The sequence below is a fragment of the Rhinatrema bivittatum genome, chromosome 6 (assembly GCF_901001135.1).
Source record: "Rhinatrema bivittatum chromosome 6, aRhiBiv1.1, whole genome shotgun sequence".
Taxonomy (NCBI): domain Eukaryota; kingdom Metazoa; phylum Chordata; class Amphibia; order Gymnophiona; family Rhinatrematidae; genus Rhinatrema; species Rhinatrema bivittatum.
In genome coordinates, this window is record NC_042620.1 from 9,852,045 (window position 1) to 9,879,804 (window position 27,760).

Here is a 27,760-nt window from a genome sequence, read left to right on the forward strand (position 1 = left end):
CGGTGAGCACAGCTGTGCAGACAGATAAGAGGAGGGTGAGCACACTTGTATGTACAGTCAGCAGGGGTGGAGCAGAAGCAGTCAGACGGTGAGCACAGCTGTGCTGACAGATAGGAGTTGGAGGGTGAGCACACTTGAATGTACAGTCAGCAGAGGTGGAGCAGAAGCAGTCAGACGGTGAGCACAGCTGTGCAGACAGATAAGAGGAGGGTGAGCACACTTGTATGTACAGTCAGCAGGGGTGGAGCAGAAGCAGTCAGACGGTGAGCACAGCTGTGCTGACAGATAAGAGGAGGGTGAGCACACTTGTATGTACAGTCAGCAGGGGTGGAGCAGAAGCAGTCAGACGGTGAGCACAGCTGTGCTGACAGATAGGAGTTGGAGGGTGAGCACACTTGAATGTACAGTCAGCAGAGGTGGAGCAGAAGAAGTCAGACGGTGAGCACAGCTGTGCAGACAGATAAGAGGAGGGTGAGCACACTTGTATGTACAGTCAGCAGGGGTGGAGCAGAAGCAGTCAGACGGTGAGCACAGCTGTGCTGACAGATAGGAGTTGGAGGGTGAGCACACTTGAATGTACAGTCAGCAGAGGTGGAGCAGAAGCAGTCAGACGGTGAGCACAGCTGTGCTGACAGATAGGAGTTGGAGGGTGAGCACACTTGTATGTACAGTCAGCAGAGGTGGAGCAGAAGCAGTCAGACGGTGAGCACAGCTGTGCAGACAGATAAGAGGAGGGTGAGCACACTTGTATGTACAGTCAGCAGAGGTGGAGCAGAAGCAGTCAGACGGTGAGCACAGCTGTGCTGACAGATAGGAGTTGGAGGGTGAGCACACTTGAATGTACAGTCAGCAGAGGTGGAGCAGAAGCAGTCAGACGGTGAGCACAGCTGTGCTGACAGATAGGAGTTGGAGGGTGAGCACACTTGTATGTACAGTCAGCAGAGGTGGAGCAGAAGGAGTCAGACGGTGAGCACAGCTGTGCAGACAGATAAGAGGAGGGTGAGCACACTTGAATGTACAGTCAGCAGAGGTGGAGCAGAAGCAGTCAGACGGTGAGCACAGCTGTGCTGACAGATAAGAGTTGGAGGGTGAGCACACTTGTATGTACAGTCAGCAGAGGTGGAGCAGAAGCAGTCAGACGGTGAGCACAGCTGTGCAGACAGATAAGAGGAGGGTGAGCACATTTCTATGTACAGTCAGCAGGGGTGGAGCAGAAGCAGTCAGACGGTGAGCACAGCTGTGCAGACAGATAGGAGTGGAGGGTGAGCACCCTTGTATGTACAGTCAGCACAGCTGTGCAGACAGATAGGAGTGGAGGATGAGCACACTTGAATGTACAGTCAGCAGGGGTGGAGCAGAAGCAGTCAGATGGTGAGCACAGCTGTGCAGCAGATAGGAGTGGAGGGTGAGCACACTTGTATGTACAGTCAGCAGGGGTGGAGCAGAAGCAGTCAGATGGTGAGCACAGCTGTGCAGCAGATAGGAGTGGAGGATGAGCACACTTGTATGTACAGTCGTCGGTGGTGGAACTATCATAGGGTGAGCCCCAGGAGTACAAACAGTCAGCAGAGGTGGAGCTGGAGCATTCTTAAGATAAGCACAGGTTTGTAAACAGACAAGGTGGAGGTGGAGCAGTAAGGAGGGGTCACGCTGGAGAATTCAACCAGTGAGGGATCAGTCTGGGCTGTTGGAGGTGCCTGGGAGCCTCTCTTTGTATTATTTTTTCAGCTGCACACAGGTAGAAGGTGAGAAGAGGATTTTATTTGAAATACCTGTTGTTTCTGTGACCTTAAGCATTTCTACAAGGAAGAGGATGATGATGATGGTGGCGCAGGGGAGGCAGCACAAATGTATTAGCCCCCGGGCTCCATAGACCCTTGCTATGAGTAAGGATAAAGCCCCAGGCACCGTAGCCCCTTGCTATGCCTTTGAGCCTGTGAGTAAGGATGAAGCTGGAGTCCTAGGTCACTGTACCTGTTCTGCTTGTCTCCTGCAGAGTCTCCCAGAGGTGGGCGGTGCAGGGAATGGAATGGCTTTCACCACAACCTTGCAGCAACTTTACTCTGCCATCGTCACACAGGAGGTCGCACGTGGGCTCAAACAGCAGTTACCAGGTGAGAGGCAGAAGGCTCTCAAATGTTCTCGTCAGAGGTGAGGTCCTCAGGCACCATTACACTTTTGTCACATTATATCTGACCCCATCAGCTCTGCTGGAGGGAGCATTCGGAAGCCGCTTGTTAAATTATCTTAGTGCGAGGAGCAGAGCTGGTGAGGTCACTTTGCATTCCACTTTCCCTCAGCAGGAATTCAGTTTTTCGAAAGTGAATGAACTGAGCCAATGAGATGTTTGGTTTTAGAACTGAGCTGTTGTAAACTGGGAGCAGTACCCCGAGCTGCCAGCCCCCATGATCTCTCCCTGCCACGAACTCCTGTGAGAGAGCGGGCAGGTGCAGAGGCCTCCCCCAGCTCCCTGCTGCCACTGCTAATAAATGGGTGCGGGAAACCCAGCACTGGCCTTTACTATAAAGAAACAGCTTCCCAGTGAATTTGGTGGGAGGCCAGGAAGATGGACTCTTAGCAGTGGAGAGTTGTGATGCTGCAGGAATTGGGAGAATAGGCCTAGAGGGCTTTATCCAATATGAGGCTCTATATATATTTATATTCCGCCTTTTGGCACTTCAAGGAGGATTACATTCAGGTGGTTCCCTATTTTCAGAAGGCTTGCAATGTAAGGCCTAGATTTACAAAGCCACAAGATGTTTAATATGTTTAACGTGGGATAAACTGGGTATATTGTATGATGTTTGGGCCTGAAACCGCTGCTTTGCATGACATTTGCAGGCATGAATTTTGCAAATTCATGCAAAGCAGCTCATGCATAATCAAATCTATGCCAATAAAATAATACGACTGACTTAGAAAAAAGCCAGCTGCTCCATTTTAACGATTTTTATAGTTGAATCACCGTGGGGGCATCGGGATGCTAACCCACATCCTGATGGCCAAGTGACCCGTAACTACACCTCCCCGAAGGGTCAAACCACTCCCCCTGCTTGGGGGGCTTTGGAGACCCCCGCTGTCTTCTGAGATGACTCTGCCTCCCCCCAAAATAATTGAATTTTATTCAAACCGTGCGACAGCCCACCACTTCCCAAACCCCTCCCTTTATTTAAAAAAAGTCCCCCTGCTGCTTTGAACCTGCAGCGCCAGCCCCCGGGGAGAAGGGGGTGGGTGCTGCTGGGGTTAGTGTATTGAAGGGAAGGGCTGGGCTGTCACCGCATGGTTTGGCAGTGGGGGAGGGGGGGAGGGGGCGAGCAGGGGTATCTAAAGGCCCCCCCCCCGGGGGGAAATTGTGAGTTTGGGGGGAGATTTGGGCTCTTGGCCTGCACAGAGCGGGTTATCCTCATGGGTGTAGGCTTTCTATCACCGCGCAATGCTTTGTGCTGCCATAAAAAAATAGTGCCGCACCACATCCGGAAGGGTCTCCATATTGTGCCCTCTTGTAACTCTCCCCCTAAGTTTGTAAAGTGGCGTGGGATTTGAACCCCCTGCTGTATAACCCCACTAGCCTGCTCCTGTCACACTTTTCCGCCATAAGCAAGTTCCATCAACTTCCAAGCAACGGGGACCTCAGTTCTACCGTGGCAGACTGAAGCCGGATTAGGAGGAGAGGACACAAGAAACAAGTGTGAATTACAGTAAGGTAGAACGGACAGTTCCTAAGGTCCCCAGAGCCTGAGATAAAACGAGTTTTCCTTTCTAATTCCAGGAGATGGCAAGAGAGAAGAGTCTTCAGTCGCCCAGGAAATGCATGGAGAGGACAGAGGCTCACAGACCAGCTCCGATGCTTTGCCCTCGGCCGCAGCAGCTACCCAGGGCAGCGGGGAAGCTGCTTCAGTAAGTGAATAGCTTCAGAGCAGGCCAAGGACCGTGTGTTGGTAATCTCCACTGCTGTGGCAAGATTCGGGAGCATGGGCAAATTTAGGAGAAGGTTAGCACATGAGGACCCTGGTGCTTGGCTTCTTGGTTTTCCCTTCACTACATAAATAGTCCCATCAAAATGTGAAGCTCAGCCTTGGCAGTAGCCATGCTGAAAATAGTGGTTGTGATGTAACAAGTCGTGCATTAAAAAATGTATAACTTCCGATGCAGTAAGCAAATGATATGCTAATGGGTCAGGAGTTTTAAAAAGCACTCAAACACAAAAATGTGAGCCCAAATACAAGTTAAAATACCCACTCTGCTTTTTGCATAGACTGAGCACACATTTTAAATCAGGGAGGGAGGGAGGGAGGGAGGGTAAGGAGTTTCTCGAATTCATCACGTGTCTGCCCAAAACAAGCACAGATCATCTTTTGTGCACATAAATCAGGTCGGGAAGGGAGATCCCAGCGCAGGAAGTGAGAGCCGGAGACTCCATCCAGTGCAATGAGTGGAGCTTCAGTGGCAGCTTTTCCTTTTCGGCAGGCCCCGCACAACCGGGTGTGCACACCGAGCATTTGCACAAGGTGGCACACCTGGAAGGGGCAGGGGGCGGTGGCAGCAGCGGCCATTGGTGGAGCTCTGCTCGCCGGCGACCAAAAGTGAGGTAATTTCCCCTTTTAGCTGCGCACCTGCACTCACACCTTTCCAGCTTCTGCTCCTCTCCCTTTACAGAAAGGATGGTGGGGCTGAAGGAAAGAGTAGCCCGCAGGGCCATGGTGGAGCCCATCCCACTGTAGCCTGGAGAAAGGAAGCCGTGTGTGTGTGTGAGAAGATGTGTGCATGTATCTGTGTGAAAGCTTCAGGGTGTATCTGTGCCAGAGCTTGTCTGCATGTGTGTGAGCCTGTCTGAGAGCTTGAGTGTGTATCTGTGTCAGAACTTGTGTGCATGTGTCTGTGTCAGAGTTTGTTTGTGTATCTGTGTCAGAACTTGTGTGCATGGGTCTGTGTCAGAGTTTGTGTATCTGTGTCAGAACTTGTGTGCATGTGTCTGTGTCACAGTTTGTTTGTGTATCTGTGTCAGAACTTGTGTGCATGGGTCTGTGTGAGAGTTTGTTTGTATATCTGTGTCAGAACTTGTGTTCATGTGTCTGTGTCAGAGTTTGTGTATCTGTGTCAGAACTTGTGTGCATGTGTCTGTGTCAGAGTTTGTTTGTGTATCTGTGTCAGAACTTGTGTTCATGTGCCTGTGTCAGAGTTTGTTTGTGTATCTGTGTCAGAACTTGTGTGCATGTGCCTGTGTCAGAGTTTGTTTGTGTATCTGTGTCAGAACTTGTGTGCATGTGTCTGTGTCAGAGTTTGTGTATCTGTGTCAGAACTTGTGTGCATGTGTCTGTGTCAGAGTTTGTTTGTGTATCTGTGTCAGAACTTGTGTTCATGTGCCTGTGTCAGAGTTTGTTTGTGTATCTGTGTCAGAACTTGTGTGCATGTGTCTGTGTCAGAGTTTGTTTGTGTATCTGTGTCAGAACTTGTGTGCATGTGTCTGTGTCAGAGTTTGTTTGTGTATCTGTATCAGAACTTGTGTGCATGTGTCTGTGTCAGAGTTTGTTTGTGTATCTGTATCAGAACTTGTGTGCATGTGTCTGTGTCAGAGTTTGTTTGTGTATCTGTATCAGAACTTGTGTGCATGTGTCTGTGTCAGAGTTTGTTTGTGTATCTGTGTCAGAACTTGTGTGCATGTGTCTGTGTCAGAGTTTGTGTATCTGTGTCAGAACTTGTGTGCATGTGTATGTTTCTGTGTCTATGTGAGAGATTGAGTGCATGTGTATGTATTGTATCTTAGAGAGAGCTTGAGTGTATGTCTGTGTCAGAGCTTGTGTATATGTGTGTCTGTGTGAGAGCCTGTGTGCAAATGCCTATTTGCATGTGTGTGTATGTATATAGGTTCGCATAGGCAAGCTCGCATATACATAATGTGTCTTTCCCTGTACGTACCCGGATCAGTCCAGACACCTGGGTTGTGACTCCGCACCAGCAGATGGAGACAGAGCAAGACCTGTCGGGCTCCCTACATATAGTAAGGCGCCACCCACAGCTCCTCAGTCTTACTCTGTCTCCAGCAGATGGGGCAGGTTCACCCACAGCCTCTGGGATCCCTGGGTACTTTTTGTTAGTTAGTCAGGGATATAGTTTAAAAAAAAAGAAAACAGAAGAGGAGAGAAGTTTAAAAAAAAAAAAAAGAAGGAGTCTCCCTCGTCCTGGAAGCCTCCCAGGGGGGTTGGAAGGTTCTGAGGGGACCATCCCCCCCTGGTTGAGGCCGCTGCTAAGGGTCGAAGACCCGGCCCTATTCTGGTAGCAGCGTCGGGGGTGACACCGGGGAGCCCGGTTCACTCACCCCCGCTGGAGCAGGAGAATCAGGACAGCGGCGGCAAGTAAAAAAACAAAAAAAAAAAACCAGTAAAGGTTTTGTGTTTAATTTTTAGCCGCGCCGACTCTCCGTACTTCGTCCTTCGCGGTCGGGGTTTCTTTGCAGTTTAATTAATTTTAATTAATTTTAAATTCTTCTGCTTTGTTCGCGGCGGGAAGGGGCGGATGCCGAGAGGAGCTTCTTGCCGCGCATGCGGCTCGCGATGGGATTTGCACTAATTGTGTGTCGGGCGGCGAGGGGCCGTCCGAGGTCGGTCGGGGGGGGGCCGATCTCGGCCGGCATAATCGCCGCCGCGCGCCGGGCAAATTGAGGGCAGCAGTGCTGAGCCGTTCCTGCTCAGCGCGGGAACGGCGGCCATTTTAGATGCTGTTCGGGAGGCCACACAGAAGGCTGCTAGTAATGGCGGCATGCCTCCCGCGCTTTCTCCACAGCAACGGCCCCTAGGGGGGGACGCCCCGGGGGGGGGGGGGGCTGTATCGCCGGCGGAGCGGAGTCTGGAGGAGGCATCTTCGGGTTCAGAGGCCTCTTTTTCATCGGACTTCGCTCTGCTTCTCCGTAAAGTGTTGAAATACAAAAGATCCAGGAAGAAGGCGGAGAGGGCCTCGTCTGTGGGGGCCTTGGACGGTCGGTCGGAGCCCCGGAAGAGGACAGCTAGGGATAGGTCCCGGAAGGACCCACCTAGGGAGAAGCGGCCTCTGCGGGGCGTCCCGCAGGACACTGACACAGATTCTACATCCTCAGATGAGGCGGATCCGGACGAAGGGGTCCCGGGGGGGGCCGGCGGGCCGGAAGAAGAGGAGCCAGTCCAACCGGGTACCGGCAAGGGAACGCAGGCGGTGGATGGCGATGACCCGAAAGTGGTACGCTTGTTCTGGAAAGATGAACTTGCACCACTTATTCCGGCCATATTCCGGGAGCTTGGTGTGGATGCTCCACCGTTGGAGTCCCGGCCGGGGGCCAAAATGGACCCGGTATTGTTGGGCCTTACGGGCCCGGCAGTGGCTTTCCCGTTCCACTTTTCGGCGTCGGACATTCTATTCCAGGAATGGGATACCCGGAGTTGGGCCTGAAAGTGAGTAAGGCGATGGATAAGCTGTACCCACTGCCAGAGGATGCGCTGGAACTCCTTCGCCTCCCCAGAGTGGACGCAGCAGTGTCGGCGGTAACAAAGAGGTCCACGATCCCGGTCACAGGTGCTACGGCACTCAAGGATATTCAGGATAGGAAGCTAGAGCTACAACTTAAAAAGGTTTTTGAGGTCTCGGCTTTAGGGGTCCGTGCGGCTATTTGTAGTAACTTTGCCCTGCGAGCAGGGCTGCGCTGGGCTCAGGTGCTCCAGGCAAATGCAGGTCTCTCGGAGGAGGAATCCACGCAGGCAGATCACCTGGAAGCGGTGATCGCTTACAGCGCGGATGCTTTGTATGACTTGCTGCGGATGTCGGCCAGGGCCATGGTTTCCGCGGTCTCCGTGCGCCGTCTCCTCTGGCTTCGCAATTGGGCAGCGGATGGTTCGTCCAAGGCTCACCTTGGCTCTTTACCGTTTAAAGGGAAGTTGTTGTTTGGAAAACAGCTGGATGACTTGATGCAGTCGCTCGGAGAGAACAAGGCTTTCAAGTTGCCCGAAGACAGGCCCAGAGCTCGGATTTCCTTCACCAATAGGGTCCGTTTTCGGGGGAGTAGACTATCGCATCCGCAGAGATCGTCCGAGTCCTCTTACCGGTCCGGGTCCTCCAGGTCGTCCTCGTGGTCTCAGTCCTTTCGGGGGAAAAAGTTCGGGAGACAAGGTGGTCCCTCGTTGGGAGCGGGGCCTAAGACTTCCTAATGAATGCGGAGGTCCATTCCTCGCAGCAGGCTCCGTCGGTCGTCCCAAACGTAGGAGCCAGGCTGGCGTTGTTTTCTGAGGAATGGAACAAAATAACATCGGACCAGTGGGTCCTCAGCGTGATAAGTCAAGGTTACGCTTTAGATTTTGCACGAACTTTGGCGGACAAGTTTCTCGTGTCGCCTTGCAAGGGTCTAGGCAAGCGTGTAGCGGTGAGGGACACCCTTCGACGGCTGGAAGAACTGGGCGCAATAACCCCTGTGCCACTGAAACAACAACGAAAGGGACGGGGTACTCCATTTATTTATTTATTTATTTATTTATTTATTTAATTTCTTTTACTATACCGATGCTCAAGACTAGGTCTTATCGTACCGGTTTACAATGTAACTGAGGGGAAACCAATTAACATCAAGGTAGAAAGTAAAGTTACATTAAACAGGGAGTGTAAAACCTGGGCAATGGAAGACAGTACAGAATTTAAACTAAGAAACAATTAGAGAGAGATAAATATATTTACTTCATAGTACCTGGGCAATGGAAGACAGTACAGAATTTAAACTAAGAAACAATTAGAGAGAGATAAATACATTTACTTCATAGTACCAAAGAAGGAGGGCACGTTCAGAACAATTTTAGACTTAAAAGGGGTCAACAGGTGCCTTCGCATTCCACGCTTCAAAATGGAGACGATTCGGTCGGTGGTGGCCTCTGTTCGGCCGGGTGAGTTCCTGGCTTCGTTGGATCTCACGGAAGCGTACCTTCACATCGGCATTCAGCCGTTCTATCAGAGGTTCCTCAGGTTCTGTATCCTGGGCAGACACTATCAGTTCAGAGCTCTCCCTTTCGGGCTCGCCACCGCTCCGTACACTTTTACCAAGGTAATGGTAGTGGTGGCAGCCCAGCTCCGGAGGGAGGGATTTCTGGTGCACCCATACTTGGACTATTGGCTCATCCGGGCCAAGTCCGAAATATTGTGTCTTCAGGCTGTCTCCAGGGTCCTACAGCTCTTGCGCTCCCTCGGATGGGTGGTCAATCTCACCAAGAGTCGATTGGACCCCACCCAGTGCTTGGAGTATTTGGGAGCGCTGTTCGACACAAAGCTGGGCAAGGTCTCTCTTTCCAAGGAGCGTGTGTGCATGCTTCAGAGTCAAGTGAGGCGTTTGTTGCCCCTGCAGAGGCCTCAGGTGTGCGATTATCTGATGGTTTTAGGCTCTATGGCATCAACGCTACCTTTGGTTCCCTGGGCCTTTGCTCATCTACGTCCGTTGCAATCAGCTTTGCTTTCCCGATGGAAACCGGCGTCGAAAGAATTTCATCTCCCGCTTCCGCTCACGGACCAGGCGAGGTCCAGTCTTCAGTGGTGGCTCAACTCCGACCATCTGACGTGCGGGGTATCCCTGCTCATGCCCAATTGGACAGTAGTCACGACAGACGCCAGTCTCTCTGGCTGGGGAGCGGTCTGTCTGGGACGCTCGGTACAGGGACAGTGGTCCAGGGATCAGTCACAGTGGTCCATCAATCGCTTGGAGACCAGGGCAGTGACGCTGGCGCTGCAAGCCTTCTTCCCGCTGATTTGGGGGAAGGCGGTCCGAGTGTTATCGGACAATGCAACCACGGTGGCCTACATCAATCGCCAAGGCGGGACGAGGAGCCAGCTAGTGGCGGAGGAGGCACACCGCTTGATGCGCTGGGTGGAGCGGAATCTCAGCAACATTGCGGCGTCTCACATCGCCGGCGTCAACAATGTCCAAGCGGACTTCCTCAGCCGCCATCGGCTGGATCCAGGAGAATGGGAGCTGGTGGGAGTTCGCTTATCACCTCATCTGCAAAAGGTGGGACCGCCACACATGGACCCTGATGGCCACCGCTCAGAACACAAAGGCCCCACTGTTTTACAGCCGACGGAGAGAGCGAGGGGCCGAAGGCGTCGATGCGCTGGTACTTCCCTGGCCCACGGACGTGTTGCTGTATGTGTTCCCTCCTTGGCCCCTGATAGGCAAGGTGCTTTGGCGAATAGAGCTGCATTCGTCGGATGTGATTCTGGTAGCGCCGGAGTGGCCACGGCGGCCTTGGTTCGCGGATCTACCCCACTTAGCAGCGGAACCTCCACTTCGTTTTCATGGGTCCGCGGCTCTCCTCCGTAAGGACCCGTCTGTTTGGAGGACGCGGATCACTTCTGTCTCGCGGCATGGCTTTTTGAGAGGAAACGTCTGAAGGACAAGGGGTATTCGGATGCGGTGGTAGCCCTTTATGGAGAGCTAGGGAAACAGTCTACGTCCTTAGACTACATTCGGGTTTGGGCGGTGTTTGAGGACTGGTGTAGGTCTCGCAAGGTGAATCCCATATTAGCGTCCGTGTCCGAGATTCTCGCTTTTCTTCAGGAGGGTCTCTCGAAAGGGCTGTCTTGTAGTACCCTTAGAGTTCAGGTAGCAGCACTCGGTTGCCTCAGGGGAAAGTACAGGGGGTGTCTCTGGCACTCCACCCGGATGTAGCGCGTTTTCTTCGAGGGGCTAAACATTTGCACCCTCCGTGACGGCATCCTTGTCCGTCCTGGAACCTAAATTGGGTTCTTTCCACTTTGTGCGCATCGCCATTTGAACCAATAAAGCGGGCGAAGCTAAAGGATCTTACTCTAAAGATGGTTTTTCTCGTCGCGATCGCATCGGCGAGACGAGTTTCGGAGTTGCAGGCTCTGTCTTGTAGGGAGCCGTTCTTACGGATCTCAGATTCAGGGGTTTCCTTAAGGATGGTTCCTTCCTTCCTACCGAAGGTGGTGTCGGTGTTTCATTTGAACCAGTCGATTGAGCTTCCCGCTTTTCCTGAAAGGGAGCGTCTGGAGACTGGGGCAAATGAGTTACGAAAACTCGATGTCCGCAGAGTTCTCCTCCGTTACCTGGAGGTTACGAACCCCTTCCGGGTCTCAGACCACCTCTTTGTCTTGTGTTCCGGTCCTAAGAGGGGTGGTGCGGCTTCTCGGACCACGATTGCGCGTTGGCTCAAGGAGGCCATTGGCTCGGCGTATATTCTGCTGGGCAAGCCGGTTCCTAGGGGCCTCCGGGCTCCCTCGACACGGTCACACGCCACTTCGTGGGCGGAATCCTCTCAGGTGTCCCCTCAGGAAATTTGCAGGGCGGCTACTTGGAAGTCATTACACACTTTTACTAGACATTATCGGCTGGATGTTCAGGCCTCGGATTCGGGGGGTTTCGGAGAGAGAGTACTCCGAGCGGGACTCTCTAGCTCCCACCCTCGGTAATTGGCTCTGGTACATTCCAGGTGTCTGGACTGATCCGGGTACGTACAGGGAAAGGAAAATTAGTTTCTTACCTGATAATTTTCGTTCCTGTAGTACCACGGATCAGTCCAGGAGCCCGCCCGTGTAGTCTGTGCTGTTTGTTCTGAAGTAACGGAGAGTCCGCTCGGTTGGATTCAGTTTCTAGTTGGTTGAAGTTGGTTGTAATTGTGTTCGCCTCTGGTTCTGGGAGTTCTATTCCAGCTGGGGGTGGTTTGAATCGGCCCTGGTTTAGGGCGGTCTAGTTAGATAGTCTTGTTGTTCAATTTTTGCTTTGACATTACGTAAGACTGAGGGGCTGTGGGTGGCGCCTTACTATATGTGGGGAGCCCAGCAGGTCTTGCTCTGTCTCCATCTGCTGGTGCAGAGTCACAACCCAGGTGTCTGGACTGATCCGTGGTACTTCAGGAACGAAAATTATCAGGTAAGAAACTAATTTTCCTGTGTGAGAGAGAGAGCAAGTATGTGTGAGAGCATCGGCATGTATATAAGAGATGGAGTGTGTGAGAGAGTGAATATGTCTGGGTGTGTGTGAAGTTAAGTTTGTTTGGCCCTAACTCCCAAATTCATGACAATCTCAAAGTGACTGGAAATCAAAAGATCCCAGGTTTGGCAAGCAGAAGATTTTTTTAATCCTTATTAGTTTTAGTTATTGGGTGTAATTTAATGTTTCTACTGTATTTTATTATTTTTTGAGAAATATTAGAACATATTTTAATTATTGGATTTTTTTTATTCATCAGATGTTTTGAAATATTTTATTGGTGTTTGGGAAATTTTGGATATTCTATTTAACTGGTTTGAAATATTTATTCTTTTTATGACTATGTCTTACTATTATGATTGATGATTTCTTGATTTTATTATTTGAAGTTTTATGAAGCATGGTAATGTTTCTATTTTTCCATTGTTGCTGTGCATGTAGAGTCTGGCTTGTTGTGGGTTCCAGTTCAGTTTTTCTCAGCAAGTTTATATTTATATTTTCTGGACTTTTTATTCTGTATTTGGTCGGGGCCTGTCTGTATTCTGCATATGGGACTGAGGTGAAGTATTCTGCTACCATATAATTTATCTGTAGGGGTCTATAGCAGTCTGATTTCTTCGGTTTTCCTAATAGAAGGTGTTTTGGTGTAATTATGTGCAGTGTTGCCTTTTCATAGATAAGGTTGTTACTGTTTGAGTGCTGGCAGTTAGTGCTGTTTAGCTATGGGAGGTTTACTATGTTGTAATGGTAATTCCGTTTATTCAAGGCTTTCTGAGGGCCAAGCCCACACCCAGCACACATTACAAAAAAATGTAATTCCATAGGAGCTCCAAGGGTCTTTTTTGCAGGATTTGCTAGCTGGCACCACGCAGTGCATGTACATATAGCACGCATGTTGTAAATGATATTTTGCCTCAGAAGACGGCACTTTTGAATGTTCTTTTTTCATGTAAAATCTGTTATAAATGCGTAATAGAATTGTGTGTGTGTGTGTGTGTAAGGTTTGCTTAGGGTACGTCGTACCCTTCCCGTGACCTTGGGTTCTGTTTGGGGGGATTGCTGGAGAGGTCTGGGCTTTTTTTGATGTGCACAGGACAGAGACTGAATGATACGGGGCAGGGGGGGCAGCAACAAATCTAGCGCCTGGCCTGCCTTTCCGTGCCTGCCTTGGACGTTGTTTTTGGTGCTGGCGGCTTTGCCACTTCTGGGAAGGGCGGAGTAAGCAGCTCACACACATAGAGGAAACGCAACATAAAAAATGTGTGGCAAACAATGTACACTGGTCAATACTTATTAGCAACAAGCTTTTTAGTTGTCAATACAATTAAATTAAATACAATTAAAATGCTTGTTGCTAATTTTATTTATTTTTATTTATTTTTTTATTTAAACGTTTTTTATATACCACACACTTGGGCAATTACATGTCCGTCTAGGCGGTTTACAAACCTACATACATAATAAAAACAAACATGTTAGTCTTAACAGGTTATCAAATCAAAGAGTTAGGTTAAGTAGCAGTATAAATTGATATCAGCATCATTAAACAGATAGTATTGACCAGTGTACATTGTTTACCACTTCTCACAGGCAACAACAGGAAGGCCACAGCAGCAGCCACAGGGCACTGGGGGGGGGGGGAGAGGGCAATAAAACATGCTGCATCCCCCCCCCCTCCCTGGATCGTTTTGGGATGGGTTGGGAGCGAGAGCGAAGGGGGCATTTAAAAACTATTTCAAGGAAGAGGGAGGGAAGATTTCTGCAAACAAAGTTGCTTTTATGTGCAAGTCCCCAGCCCCAAACACTAACCCCGGGAACGTTACTCCACTGCTGAGCAGGAGTACAATTTCTAGCATAAGGAGTACACGAGTTAAGCCAGCGCACATCTCTGCACTGGGGGTAAAGGATTTGCATGAGAGGGCACTAACCTGTTTACACAAAATTCCTTGTTGCATTGGTGGTAAAGTGGGTGCACTCAACAGCAGATAAAACTGTGAGCTCTGCTGAGTCTCATACAGGCCCGCTATTGGACGCGCGTTTTCCCTTACCCCTTATTCAATAAGCGGAGGAAAACGCACGTCCAACCCACGGCACCTAATAGCGCCCTCAGCATGCAAATGCATGTTGACGGCCCTATTAGGTATGCGCGCGGGATACAGAAAGTAAAATGTGCAGCCAAGCCACACATTTTACTTTCAGAAATAATTTCTTCCAGCACCGGGAAAGTGCACAGAAAAGCAGTAAAAACTGCTTTTCTGTGCACCCTCCGACTTAATATCATAGCGATATTAAGTCGGAGGTCCCGAAGGGTAAAAAAAGTAAAAAAAAAAAAAAAAAATTTGAAGTCGGGCCGAAAACCGGACGCTCAATTTTGCTGGCATCCGGTTTCCGAGCCCGTGGCTGTCAGCGGGCTCGAGAACCGACGCCGGTAAAATTGAGCATCGGCTGTCAAACCCGTTGACAGCCGCCGCTCCTGTCAAAAAGCAGGCACTAGGGAGGCGCTAGTGTCCCTAGCGCCTCCTTTTGCCCAGATCTACCGCCGGACCTAATTTAAATACTGCATCACGCGCACCGCTCTCCCGCAGACTTTACTGTATCAGCCTGTAGATTAGGTTGCAATGCTAGAAATAAACCAGTAACTGGGTCTGTCTGGCAGGTGCTCACTGTACTGTATTGAGGCCTAGGTTTCTTGATGCAGGAAGTTGAGGCGGTGGTCTTCTCCCCCTCCCATGGTGCTGGTTCCTGGGTCCATCGCAGCTCAGAGGAAGGCGTTGAAGAGGGAAGAGGGTTGCACCAAAAAGATCCAGTGCTGTCAAAACTGGTCCTGCTGTAGCAGAGCCATCTTAGACCCTGAGGCGGGAGGATGCTTCCTTGGCACAGGAGTCATCATCATACATGGCGCAGAAGGTTCCAGTGGTGCCAAGCCATCTGTTCTATCCAGATGCAGCTCAGACCAGGGCACCATTTCTTTCATTAGTGTGAAGCACTTCCTCGCTGTGACCTCCTAAGATGACCTCTTTGTCAGAGTGGAGTGCCTTAGCGCCTAAGCACAAAAGTCCCGCTAAGGCGCAGAAAGAGGTTTCACCACTGCCTCCTACCAATGCGGGTGCCAGCCAGCGAGTGAGAGTTGCCGCTGAGCCAGCCACTTCTACAGATACAACTGTGGCCCCAACTTCCTGTTCAGCAACCCTCTGGGTGGATAAGGCAATCTGCGTTTCTGAAGAACAGGGGCACTAGAATGCCTTTTTGGTTGGGTGGCCATGCAAGTTGCCCCCAACTCTGCCCCCTCTTTATAAATGATGCCATTCATTTTTACATACAATCTTTGAATAAACCATATGAAGTAAAACTGATTATTATTATACCAATGAGGAGGTATGGGAAAGAAGGGGCTGAGGGGAATAGGACAGGGCAGGGGTGAGAGCAAGGGGTGGAAAAAGGGGAGAGGGTGAAGGGGAACGTGGAGAGATGAAGTGCTGAAGGGGGGAGAGGAGAGGGCTGGGGGCAGAAAGAAAGAGGAGGTGGCTGACGGAAGAGAAGAGAGACCTTCCCCCACTCCAAGAAAAAGCAATACAGGCTCGGCACCCCAACATAATAATGAGTATCGTGCTGGGGCCACCAAGGTGGGCAGGGGTGGGGTCAAGAAAGAGAGAGAACAAGAGGAGGCAGCGGGGTGGGAGAAGGAAGAAGACAGCAATAAGAGGGGGAGAGGAAGAGGAGGAAACTGAAGAAATAAGAGGGAGGTAAGGGCAAAGGGAGAGAGAAAAGTCTGAAGTGAGGAAAGGGGATGGGGAAGATAGTAGAGACCTGGAGCAGAGGAGCGAGAGGAGGGGACTGCAGGCAGGGAAGGTCCCCTCCTCTTATTCCCATAAGAACATAAGAACATGCCATGCTGGGTCAGAACAAGGGTCCATCAAGCCCAGCATCCTGTTTCCAACAGTGGCCAATCCAGGCCACAAGAACCTGGCAATTACCCAAACACTAAGAAGTTCCCATGCTACTGATGCAATTAATAGCAGTGGCTATTCCCTAAGTAAACTTAATTAATAGCAGGTAATGGACTTCTCCTCCAAGAACTTATCCAAACCTTTTTTAAACACAGCTACACTAACTGCACTAACCACATCCCCTGGTAACAAATTCCAGAGCTTTATTGTGCACTGAGTGAAAAAGAATTTTCTCCGATTAGTTTTAAATGTGCTACTTGCTAACTTCATGGAGTGCCCCCTAGTCCTTCTATTATCCGAAAGTGTAAATAACCGAGTCACATCTACTCGTTCAAGACCTCTCATGATCTTAAAGACCTCTATCATATCCCCCCCTCAGCCGTCTCTTCTCCAAGCTGAACAGCCCTGTTGCGTCCGTCGGTCTCAGACGGCTTCGACCTTTGTGCCTCACCTTTCTTCCTTCTCTCTCCTCAAGCCTTGGGAGGCTAGCTGCCACCGCGTCTTCATGCCGCTCTCCTCGACGTATCCGAATCAGCAACAGCGACAGCATTTGCCATGTTTCTCCTAACAGCCTCCTAGGGTGCGCGCACGTGCACGCCACCCAAGTCGTTATTCATGTCATGGCGGGAACCTCGGGGCGTCCCCTCCGAGTGACGTCAGCACATCTTGGTATTTAGCCTGCCCTTCGTTTGCTAACAAATCTGAGTTAGCAAGGATTGGATTTGCTCCGGTCTAAGCTGCTCTGCTGCTTCCCAGCAGCTGCTGGAAGCTCTCTCTTTGCTCTTCGGGGTAATTCATCGGTAACCTGGGTACCCGAACCTCGGGGGCCCTTCTTCTCTTTTCAGGTACCTATCCTGGGATACCGGGTACTCGCTCCTCGAGGGCCTGCATCCATTCTACTTCTGCCTGTCAGGATCTTCATCAATACAGCCAACTGCTCAGTGAGTGCTAACACTCTGTCTCAACTACAGCTTCAGCGCTTGGAGTCTACATCCGGGTCCTGCCTCTGCTACCCTGCGCTGCCCTTCATCAACCCAAGCGTGGGACTGGTCTCCTCTGCCGAGGACACCTGGACTGCTTCTACTGAGTTACTGTTATGACTATAGGAGTGGATCCTTGGTCCGGCGATGTCCGTTAGGCCCACCGCCGGTAGGCGAGGCCTGTCCACAGAATTGCTTGTAGGGTTGAAGAAGATCTGGATGCAGTCGCCTCCTGCAGGTCGTGTTCTCCAGATAGCTGGCGCCTCCAGCAGGTCGAGAAAAGCAGATGCTGACGCCTTCAGCAGGTCGAAGAGCCAGGACCAAGGAGCACTCAGCAGCCAGGAATCAGGAGCCAGAAAGTTCCACAGCCAGTCCGGGGGTCGAGAGCCAGAGAGTCCCGCAGCCAGTCCAGGGGTCAAGAGCCAGAAAGTACCATAGCCAGTCCAGGGGTCGAGAGCCAGAGAGTTCAGCAGCCAGTCCAAGATCAAGCACGGAGGAGACAAGCAGGAATCGAGATCAGGAACAAACACGGGAGCCAAGAAGCCAAGGCAAGGTCCCAGAAGATGAGGGCTGGCAGGAAGGAACTGTCCTACTTCTGGTATAGGTTCCTTTAAATCCAGGCAATAGCTGCCCGCGCGGCCCTAGGGAACCTCAGGGGTCTCGACCCCTGGACTGGCTACGGTACTTTCTGGCTCTTGACCCCTGGACCCCTCTTGGCCGCGCGGGGAAGACTCCGCGGCCATGTTGGTGCAGCAGCTGCTAGAGAGGAAAATGGCCCTGGTGTGTTAAGGTGAGTGACCGGCCCTGGTCGCGGTTTGCCGCGGCTGGTGGTCATAATAGTTACCTTCACTGCTGTCCAACCCGGGCAGTACCATCAAGCTGTATAATAAATACAAATTCTCTGTGACTGCGTGTAAAGAGTCTAGCCTAATACTGCGGTTCCTCACGGGGCTCTTTCCCGTGGGAGTGGCCTTCACCACAGTACCCAAGAATCCACTTCAACAGCTCAAAACGATAACACTAACCTCTTCAGTTTTCCTCATAGGGGAGCTATTCCATCCCCTTATCATTTTGGTTGCCCTTCTCTGTACCTTCTCCATCTCAACTTTATCTTTTTTGAGATGCGGCGACCAGAATTGTACACAGTATTCAAGGTGCGGTCTCACCATGGAGCAATACAGAGGCATTATGACATTTTCCGTTTTATTAACCATTCCCTTTCTAATAATTCCCAACATTCTGTTTGCTTTTTTGACTGCCGCAGCACACTGAGCCGACGATTTCAATGTGTTATCCACTATGACACCTAGATCTCTTTCTTGGGTTGTAGCACCTAATATGGAACCCAACATTGTGTAATTATAGCATGGGTTATTTTTCCCTATATGCATCACCTTGCACTTATCCACATTAAATTTCATCTGCCATTTGGATGCCCAATTTTCCAGTCTCACAAGATCTTCCTGCAATTTATCACAATCTGCTTGTGATTTAACTACTCTGAACAATTTTGTGTCATCTGCAAATTTGATTATCTCACTCGTCGTATTTCTTTCCAGATCATTTATAAATATATTGAACAGTAAGGGTCCCAATACAGATCCCTGAGGCACTCCACTGCCCACTCCCTTCCACTGAGAAAATTGCCCATTTAATCCTACTCTCTGTTTCCTGTCTTTTAACCAGTTTGCAATCCACGAAAGGACATCGCCACCTATCCCATGACTTTTTACTTTTCCTAGAAGCCTCTCATGAGGAACTTTGTCAAACGCCTTCTGAAAATCCAAGTATACTATATCTGCTGGTTCACCTTTATCCACATGTTTATTAACTCCTTCAAAAAAGTGAAGCAGATTTGTGAGGCAAGATTTGCCCTGGGTAAATCCATGCTGACTTTGTTCCATTAAACCATGTCTTTCTATATGTTCTGTGAATTCTGATGCTTCCCTTCCGGAGGTGGGGGAGAGGGAGGAATAAGCCATTTCACTGCCACCAGTGCTCTGGCTGGACCCGGCCCTCAGTCTCCTGCAGCAATTTGGCCAAGACTCTCCAATTTCACGGCAAAGCCAATTTCTGCGGCCCTTACCTTGGCAATGGGAGACCAGAGGCCCTGCTAATGCTCCTTATTTAAGCTTGCTTGTGGCAGAAGGTACATCTATAACTGTCACGAGTAAGCTTCATGGAAGGGGCAGGGTCGAGCACTTAGCAATCTTGTAGCAAAAGGGGGTTGTGGAAGTGGGAAAGGTTTGCCATGGCCCAAACACTGGTTAGAAATGGCCCTTGGTGTTTATGTTGAAGAGGATGTCTCTCCTCCTATGCTAGTGCAAAGGGTCCCCAGCTGTCAGATGTGGGAAAGAATTTCTTTGCCACCTTAAGTCTTGAAGACCAGAAAGAGAAGTTAGAGCCCCTTCTATCCAAGATGGAGTACAGCTTCTCAGATAGTGGGGCTGCTCAAAGTCCTCCAAATATTCAGACTTCCCCCCAAGGGCTTCTGGCAGTGAGGGCAAGTACCCTTTCTGAGGTGGTAGATTCAGCTCCTCCAGGGAAGGAAAAGTGGGGTCAGTTCATTCTGAGTTCCTGCTAGATGTTTCCCTCTCAGATCTGTGGAGGTCCCCTTCTTGGTAGTCTTCTCTTCGTCATGGCTCGGCATACCCCAATAGTCGGGGGGAAGAGTTTGCTCAGATCCCCTATCAGACTTGCTTCAGCATACTTCTTCTTTAGAAAATCTTTGCTACTCATGTTCTTTTGAATATGCTGGCAAAGATCTGTCCATCAGTGTTATGAAGGAGGAAGATCCGAGAGCAGATGTCTTGGTACTTTTTCAGTTTTTTCAACCTCCAGCAGACTTTGTGTCCATTCCAGTGCATAGACTCCTCAAAGACTTGCAAATGCAGATGTGGCAGACACCAACATCATGCCTTCTATTGGCCCAAAAGCTTCACATAAAGTAAAAGGTACAGGCCTCCCCAGGTTTGGGGGTAGTGGTGGAGTCAGTGTTGAAGCATGCAAAGTGCAGTCATGATGTCTCTAACAGAACGTCTGGGAAGAATTCAAAGGTGTTGGATAAGTTCAGGAGAAAAGGCCTTCCAGGGACTCATGCTTGCTTTGCGGCTCCTCAGCTGTTCATGGGGCAGTATTTGAAAGAGACCCACCTCCTGTGCATTGAGACCTCTCTAGGGTATACATGTTTAGATATTTAAGTCTGTTTCCATATGCTTTACAATGAAGATCACTGCCCATTGTAGCAGCCATCCTCGGGGTGTCTTGTCCAGTTCCATTGAGGAGCTCTCTGATTCTCATCGCACTATCCCTGGAACTCACGACAATGATGTTGCATGCACATTAGCCCCTCCTTCTTACTCTTTTGAAACAAGGTAGACGAAGTGCTCATTTCAGCTTTGTACATCTTTATTTTATTTGGAGGATTTGTATGCCTCCAATCCTGTGCGACTTACAATAGAGCAAGCATAAAAGTCAATAACAAATCTTCCAAACAAAATCCTGCAACAGAGCAGAAAACCAAAAACAAAGAGGTTAGCAGGCCCTCGCCATCGTCTACTTAAAATGTTTTCTATTCCGCTCATATTGAAAATCCATATTGAATGGATTACAGAAATAAAACACATGCGATAAAAATTATAAACAAAATTAAATATTAAACCCTTCCCCCCCCCCCCCCCCCCGAAAATGAACATCCAAACAGCAAAAACATATTACCATATAACAGATTATCCATGCAGACATAGGCACAAAGATCATTAACTCAAGAAGGAGAGCTGCCAAAAGCTGCCTGAAACAGAAAAGCCTTAAGGTGCTTGCGGATCATTAGAGGCTCTTAAAAAATTGGGCAATGCAGTCCATAAATCAGGACCCTTAAAAATAACACTTATTTTTTTGTGGCCATGAGCTTGGAGGACTGAATCTTCCTCCCTGAACGGCACAGTGAATAAGGGAAGGTTCTAGAGCATGCAAGCCTTCGTAACTCCTCAGTATGGCTCCAGCAAGACCTTACCGTTTCAAGTGGAAGAGGTTCTCAGCTTGCGCTAGGACACTGGGCCTCAGCACCCTGTCAGTGCCATTGCGGCTCTGATCGCCCTCCGCCTGTCAGGACTCAACTTCCTGAAAGGGTTAAGGCATTCCAGGCCTCTTATCAGGAAACCTGTAGTGCCTTGCAGCCTCAGCTCCTGAAAACTTCCTTCAGACTTCTCAAGTCAGTGGATTTGAAGTTTCTCGCCTGCAAAGTGTTATTTCTTGTTGCCATCACAACAGGGCGGTCCTGCACACTTAGCCAAGGTTTCTTCCAAAGGTGGCATCTGCATTCCACATTATCCAAAATATTGTGCTGCCTGCCTTCTTCCCAAGAGCATAGGCACAGAGAGGAGAACGGACTCTTCCCTTCTTGGACTGCAGGAGAGCCCTGGAGTCCTATCTGAGGAGGATGCAGCCTCATTGTTGTGCTTCTCAGCTCGCTGACGATTTACTTATTTATTTGAAATAAAATTTTGTGCTGGGCAACTTCCAACTAGACAGTCCTAAAACAGTTCTTGGTATTCTAACAGTATTGTTGGGATGCCAAATCCTTTAAGAGACAGTAACTTCGGACAAGTAATTTTGTGTGGCCTGTTCACTCAGTACTGCACTGTCCAGTGCTAGGGGCCAGAGTGTGGCTCCACAATGCAACTCTCAGCTTGGGACTCTCCATGTAAACTGACTAGTATTGGAGGTAGCCTGATCTATACATTTAAAAAAAAAGAAAGAAATAACGGCTGATTCCTGCCTGCTTATTGACAGAGAAAGCAAGTATGCTTACCTGTAAACAGGGTTCTCCATAGACAGCAGGATGGAAGCGCCTGGCTTCCTTGCTACAGCTTAAGCTCTGTAAGAAACTGCCGGGCTCATGAGGCAGCACACGTGTGTGGGAACTCCTGCGCATGCTCAGCGTAAGCTTTTACTGAGCTCTGAGAGCTGGATCCGTGTCAGGGCCATACGGAGGACCCTTCTTACAGGTAAGCCAGCTTGCTGTATCCTTAGCTGTGTGGGCAGAAATAACTGGGCAAGCTGGATGGGACAGGTGGTCTTTTTCTGCCGTTAGCTGCTGTGTTGCTGTGTCATGCAGAGTGAGGGAAGAGAGCTCAGCATCAGTTGCTTGTGTTCTGCCAGAGTGCCCCGAGTTCAGGACACTTTTAATGAGCTCAAGGACCCTGGGCGTTGTGCCAGCGCATTGTAGTGAGATCACAGGCTGCCGCAGAGGTGAGCCAGTGCCAGATGGAGCTCAGCTTTGCATTGGCTTCTTCCTGCACTCTGGAGAGGAGGGTGCTGCTTGTTGCACTGGGGCGATGGGTCACTTGGGCCTCGGGGACAGCCGCCACCGCCTGGTAATAGCAAGAAACCTCCTTTTTGGCATTAGCAGTGAGTAACAGTTCCTGCTCTATAGAAACTGAAAATCTAATATGCAGTGATTTTCCTTTTTAATTCTTTAAGTGCTCCCTGCAGTTCTTCTGGGAGAAGCCATCTTGGCAGACAGGTCCCAGTTGACATCATGCTCTGTCTCTGACTGGCCTGGGTGGCACATGTGATACTATTTGACAGCACTGCTAGCAGGAAACCATGAGATCAGCTTTCCGCGATAAGACCATTGCCAGCAGTGGAGCTGCTTATCAGTCCAAGGCTTCAGGCGCTGATGTCGTCAGACAGAAAAAAAACACAGCCTGAGCTTTGGAAGCTGGTTCCACTGTCTGTGTTACTGCTGAATGCAGAACAGAGCACGTTGAGCAGGCGAGAGCTGCAAGCCCTAGAGTGGCCATGCGCAGCCTCCCGACGTATTCAGTCCCATTACAGGATGTGTGCACTTCTGAAGCGTGTGGTGCGCTCTCCTCCTCCCCACTCAGAAACGTGCTTTTCTTCTTCTCTCTTCAGCTTCCTTCTGTATGCGATGCATCGAGGCCTCAGACTGCGCCGCTCTGTGTCTCCAAAGCCAAGAGGAAGAAAGCCAAGGGTCTGTTCAGCTGACACGGGCTCTGGAGAGGGCCCTCGCGGTGAAGAAGCATTTTACTCCCTCCTCATCTGCATTTTTAATCTCCGTTTCTGAAATTCCTGTTGGAGCTGAGGGCCAGCAGTGAATGCCGTCCTGGAGAAGAATTTTAATGTTGCGCTTGCTTGGCAGTTTGCATAATTTCACTTTGAAAGCCTGAGTTTCTTACCTCACCTGGCCAGGTGTGACAGCTGCTGCAGTGACTCGGCCCCACCAGGAATAAGTCGCTGTTGGTTTTCTTATCTGATCTCCTGTTAAGTATTTTAAGAAGCAGTGCTTCCTGCGCCTGCTCCTCCAGCTCCAGAGCTGGGATGGGGAAGCAGCGCTGGCAGGACTTTTACGCTATAAGCAGCAGCTCCTGCTCCACTTGCAAAGGTCTGCTGAAGCTCCCACAGATGTCACATTTCGCAGGGCTTTGTAAATGCTTTTTTAACTTTTTATAATTCTGGAAAGAAGTTGGCGATGGCCCCCTCCCCATCACCACAACCACCTTTGTGCAGTTGTCATGGATGTGCAGGAAGGAGGAGGGTGAGGGGCGTTGGCCAGGGTGCCAGGCTGATTGGCGCTTTCTGGAAGGATGAAATCCAGGGCGAGGCCTGTGGCTGACCGATCATGCTCATCTCTGGCTTTCATGGGGTCGTCCTCATCTTCCTACTGTGGGCTGTCAGGAAAACAGGAGGTTTATTTTAGATGAATTGTGTACAATAAAAGTCTGGTGTGGAAGGTTTGGCTGATTCGTTTCCATGTTCAATGTGCAAGGTGATGCTCAGTCTCTTTATTTCACTGCACCCCCAGAGACCCCGGATTCCTCTGCAGCCAGATGTAAGCACTTGGGCAAATTGTTAAGCCTGCGAACTCTGCATCCATGTTCCAGGCTCCCATTTTCCTGTCACAGAGTAATTAAAGAACACAGAAAAGCGAGGCTTGGTGGGGAGATCCAAACATTGGGGCCAATACAAAACAGTGCGCTCAGCCGAGCGCACTGTTTAACCCGTGGCCGGACGCTCGTCCACAGTCCCTTATGCTATAAGGGGATTAGTGCGTCCTACCCACTGCAAAGCTAATAGCGCTCATCACGTGCAAGGCATGTTGACGAAGCTATTGGTTATTCTCTCCAGATTCCAAAAAAAAAAAAATGTTCACCCAACCCGCACGTTTTTACACTCAGAAATTAACACCTGCCCGGAGTAGGCTTTGATTTCTGAGCAGCCCAAAAACGTTGTACAGAAAAGCAGAAAATACAGCTTCTCTGTACATCCTTCAACTTAATATCCTGGCAATATTAAGTTGGAAGAACCAAAAGGTAATAAAAAAAAAAAAATACCAGCGGTCAGGTTAGGGAACCGGACGCTAAATTAACGAGTATCCATTTTCCTAACCCGGGCCTGTGCACGGATTAGGAAAACAGCCTCTCGTAAAACAGAGCGTTCATTTTCCTAACCCGGGCCTGTGCACGGATTAGGAAAACAGCCTCTCGTAAAACAGAGCGTTCATTTTCCTAACCCCTGCCTGTGCACAGATTAGGAAAACAGCCTCTCGTAAAACAGAGCGTTCATTTTCCTAACCCGGGCCTGTGCACGGATTAGGAAAACAGCCTCTCGTAAAACAGAGCGTTCATTTTCCTAACCCGGGCCTGTGCACGGATTAGGAAAACAGCCTCTCGTAAAACAGAGCGTTCATTTTCCTAACCCGGGCCTGTGCACGGATTAGGAAAACAGCCTCTCGTAAAACAGAGCGTTCATTTTCCTACCCTGCTGACAGCCTCCTCGCCTGGGCATCCGCTGCCAAGGAGGCGCTAGAGGGCTCGACCCCTCGATTAAATATTGAATGGCACACCCAGGAGAAGTGGCTGGGCGCTCACTTATTGTTACCCGTAGGGTAGGAAGAGCAATGGGTATTTCCTTCCACCAGAAGGTTACACAGCTCTCTAGGGGGATGAAATATGTGCCTTGCCCCCCTTCCTCACACCTCATGGCTCCTCTCCTACCCCTTCTCACTGCTTTCTTCCCATTCCCTTCTTCACTACTCCTCCCCTATCAGTCCCTTCCAGAAACTTCCCGCCACTCCCTCTCCCTCCACCACCTTCCTTATTCCTTCTTACTGGCTTCCCCTAGCAATCCCTTCCTCACACCCACTCAGCCCTTTCTCCCTGCCCCCTTCCTGCTGCTCCCTTCCCGATACCTTTCCCCAGCTGACTTTCTCTCTCTCCCTGCCACCTTCCCGCTGCTCCCTTCCCGATACCTTTCCCCAGCTGACTTTCTCTCTCTCCGTGCCCCCTTCCCGCTGCTCCCTTCCCGATACCTTTCCCCAGCTGACTTTCTCTCTCTCCCTGCCACCTTCCCGCTGCTCCCTTCCCGATACCTTTCCCAGCTGACTTTCTCTCTCTCCCTGCCCCCTTCCCGCTGCTCCCTTCCCGATACCTTTCCCCAGCTGACTTTCTCTCTCTCCCTGCCACCTTCCCGCTGCTCCCTTCCCGATACCTTTCCCAGCTGACTTTCTCTCTCTCCCTGCCCCCTTCCCGCTGCTCCCTTCCCGATACCTTTCCCAGCTGACTTTCTCTCTCTCCCTGCCACCTTCCCGCTGCTCCCTTCCCGATACCTTTCCCCAGCTGACTTTCTCTCTCTCCCTGCCACCTTCCCGCTGCTCCCTTCCCGATACCTTTCCCCAGCTGACTTTCTCTCTCTCCCTGCCACCTTCCCGCTGCTCCCTTCCCGATACCTTTCCTAGCTGACTTTCTCTCTCTCCCTGCCACCTTCCCGCTGCTCCCTTCTCGATACCTTTCCCCAGCTGACTTTCTCTCTCTCCCTGCCACCTTCCCGCTGCTCCCTTCCCGATACCTTTCCCAGCTGACTTTCTCTCTCTCCCTGCCCCCTTCCTGTTGTTAGCCTGTGCATGGGGCAGGGCTATGCTCTGCATGCATGCATGCTGATGGGCTTTTCTTATCTCGGTGTTGGAGAGGACAGGTTTGCCATGCAGAAGACCACATTATGTCCCTTTCTGCTGGAACAGCAGAGCTGACAATCACGGCTGGAAAAACCCTTATTTTTGCTGCTAATTCCAAATTGATTTATTTGTACTGCAGAGCAGTGAGGTAACGCAGCTGAAATAGAACGTGTCTGGCACACAACGTGCACTAAACAAACTGCTCTTCCTGCACTCATGCAGAAGAGCCCACCTCCGAAAGTCCCTTAGAGTACAGTATACATTAGTAATGTGCTAGGAGATGCTCTCACATTGGTAAGAGTGATCTCATGGGCCATTCCTCAATATAAAGAAGCAGGGTTCAGGATATCTACAAGGGGGCTGTCAGCAGATAAGGACCATTTTGCCTGCCCAGTTGCCCCTGTCTGCACTACTCTGCCTCTGCTTCTACGACCTCTTTGATCTTACTGTCACTCTCCGTGCCAAGGAGATGTCGCAGTTGTCAGCCACCTGCAGAAGATCCTGCCGCCTTCCTGGAGTATAGACACGTCAGCCTGGCTGACTTGCCACCTGCCCGCATATCATCTGAGAAGGCCGAAGCTTCCTGTTGGTTGTCCTCGCTGCCTCTTGTTGGGAGCTTGACGGAGGCATAATGACCATTGAATGCAAATTGGGTTTCTCATCTCCCCCTTTGGCCCTCTCCTGTTCCCCATGCCTAAACCAACAGCCAAGCCCTACACTCAGCCCTGCTCTTACCACACTCTCAAGCAAGCTTAGGTTTTGGTCAGTTTACCGTGCTTCTCTCTTAAGGCTGTAAGGGCTACCTTAAATTGTCGTCTTCTTGTGCCTGTGACAGACCTGAGCCTGCCTTTCAGAGTTGGAGCTATTCACTTACTCGTGGGCGCTGGCCACATTTCAGGACAGTAGCCGTACTTTACAGGCTCTGCTTTTTTAAGACTGCATTCATCTTTTTTAATCTCTTCTCCCAGATTATAAACTGCATCTGCCCCGAGTTGCATTAACCAGTCTGCCATGCGACCAGGGCCCCAGAAAAGTCGCCCCAGCTCAGAGCTCCTTTCTGAGCCCATCTGTGCCGATGCAGGCCTCTCCGTCCTGGCTACGAGACCAGCCGGAGCGCGGGATGCGAGGCCTGGGGAGCCGGGCCCTGCTTGCTGCAGATCACGTCCCCCTCCCCTGAGTTCTCTCCTGCCTGTCCCCAGGCGTGCGCTGCTCACTGGGTGTGGCTCACTCTCACCGCTGGGAGCCGCTCCGGCAGCCTCAGGTCCTGCGTTGAGATTTTGCCACCCATAGGCAGCAGAGTCCTGTGCCGGCTCATGGCCCTGAAGCCAAGCAGGAGCAAGCCCCTCTTTGGCCTGAATATGTGGCACCTTAGGGCATTTTTTCTGTGGCTAAGTAAAATAACGGAGTCTGCTGCTTCTGCCTTCACCTGTATTTGTGCACTGGGCAGGGCCGATGAGTGGCTCCGCCTCCTCTCCCACTTTGTTTAAAACTTTGGGTGAGAGACTGGTGGGGCTTTCGGTGCTTCCCTGGCTCTTCTTTTGACCACACGAGTCCCCCCTGTGTTCACACTTCCTGCCAGTTGGCGTGCGCTACATCAACATTTTGTGTCTTGAGCTGGAAAAGATTGGAAAGCTCAGCATTAACTCCTGTGTAACCCAATTTCTTGTCAAGTTAAAAAGAAGCATGCTTTTATCTGCATTTAGTGCAGGTGTTCCAGTGAATGGGGATAGACCAAGGAATACAACAGCAGGCAGAGTTTTGCATCTTCAGACTCCACAAGTTCTTTAGGAGGGAAGGGCAGGCACAGATCTGTGTAGTGACTGTTTTCCTGGGCAGCTGTCAAAGGGAGAGACTGCTCTATCTTCCATTTGAGAGGGGACAGGGCCAGTATCCCCAAACTTTGCATGAT

The 27,760-nt window shown here is 50.4% G+C and overlaps 1 protein-coding gene across 1 annotated transcript in view; it reads left to right on the forward strand.

The window, feature by feature from the left end:
- Positions 1 to 23,635, forward strand: part of NHEJ1 (non-homologous end joining factor 1) — a 421,432-nt gene extending 397,797 nt beyond the window's left edge. The window contains exons 6-8 of the mRNA XM_029605026.1: positions 1,997 to 2,114; positions 3,770 to 3,897; positions 22,794 to 23,635. Of these exons, the coding sequence (XP_029460886.1) occupies positions 1,997 to 2,114; positions 3,770 to 3,897; positions 22,794 to 22,886 (339 nt within the window). The 3' untranslated portion in view covers positions 22,887 to 23,635. The remainder of the gene's footprint in view (positions 1 to 1,996; positions 2,115 to 3,769; positions 3,898 to 22,793) is intronic.
- Positions 23,636 to 27,760: the final 4,125 nt, after the last annotated feature.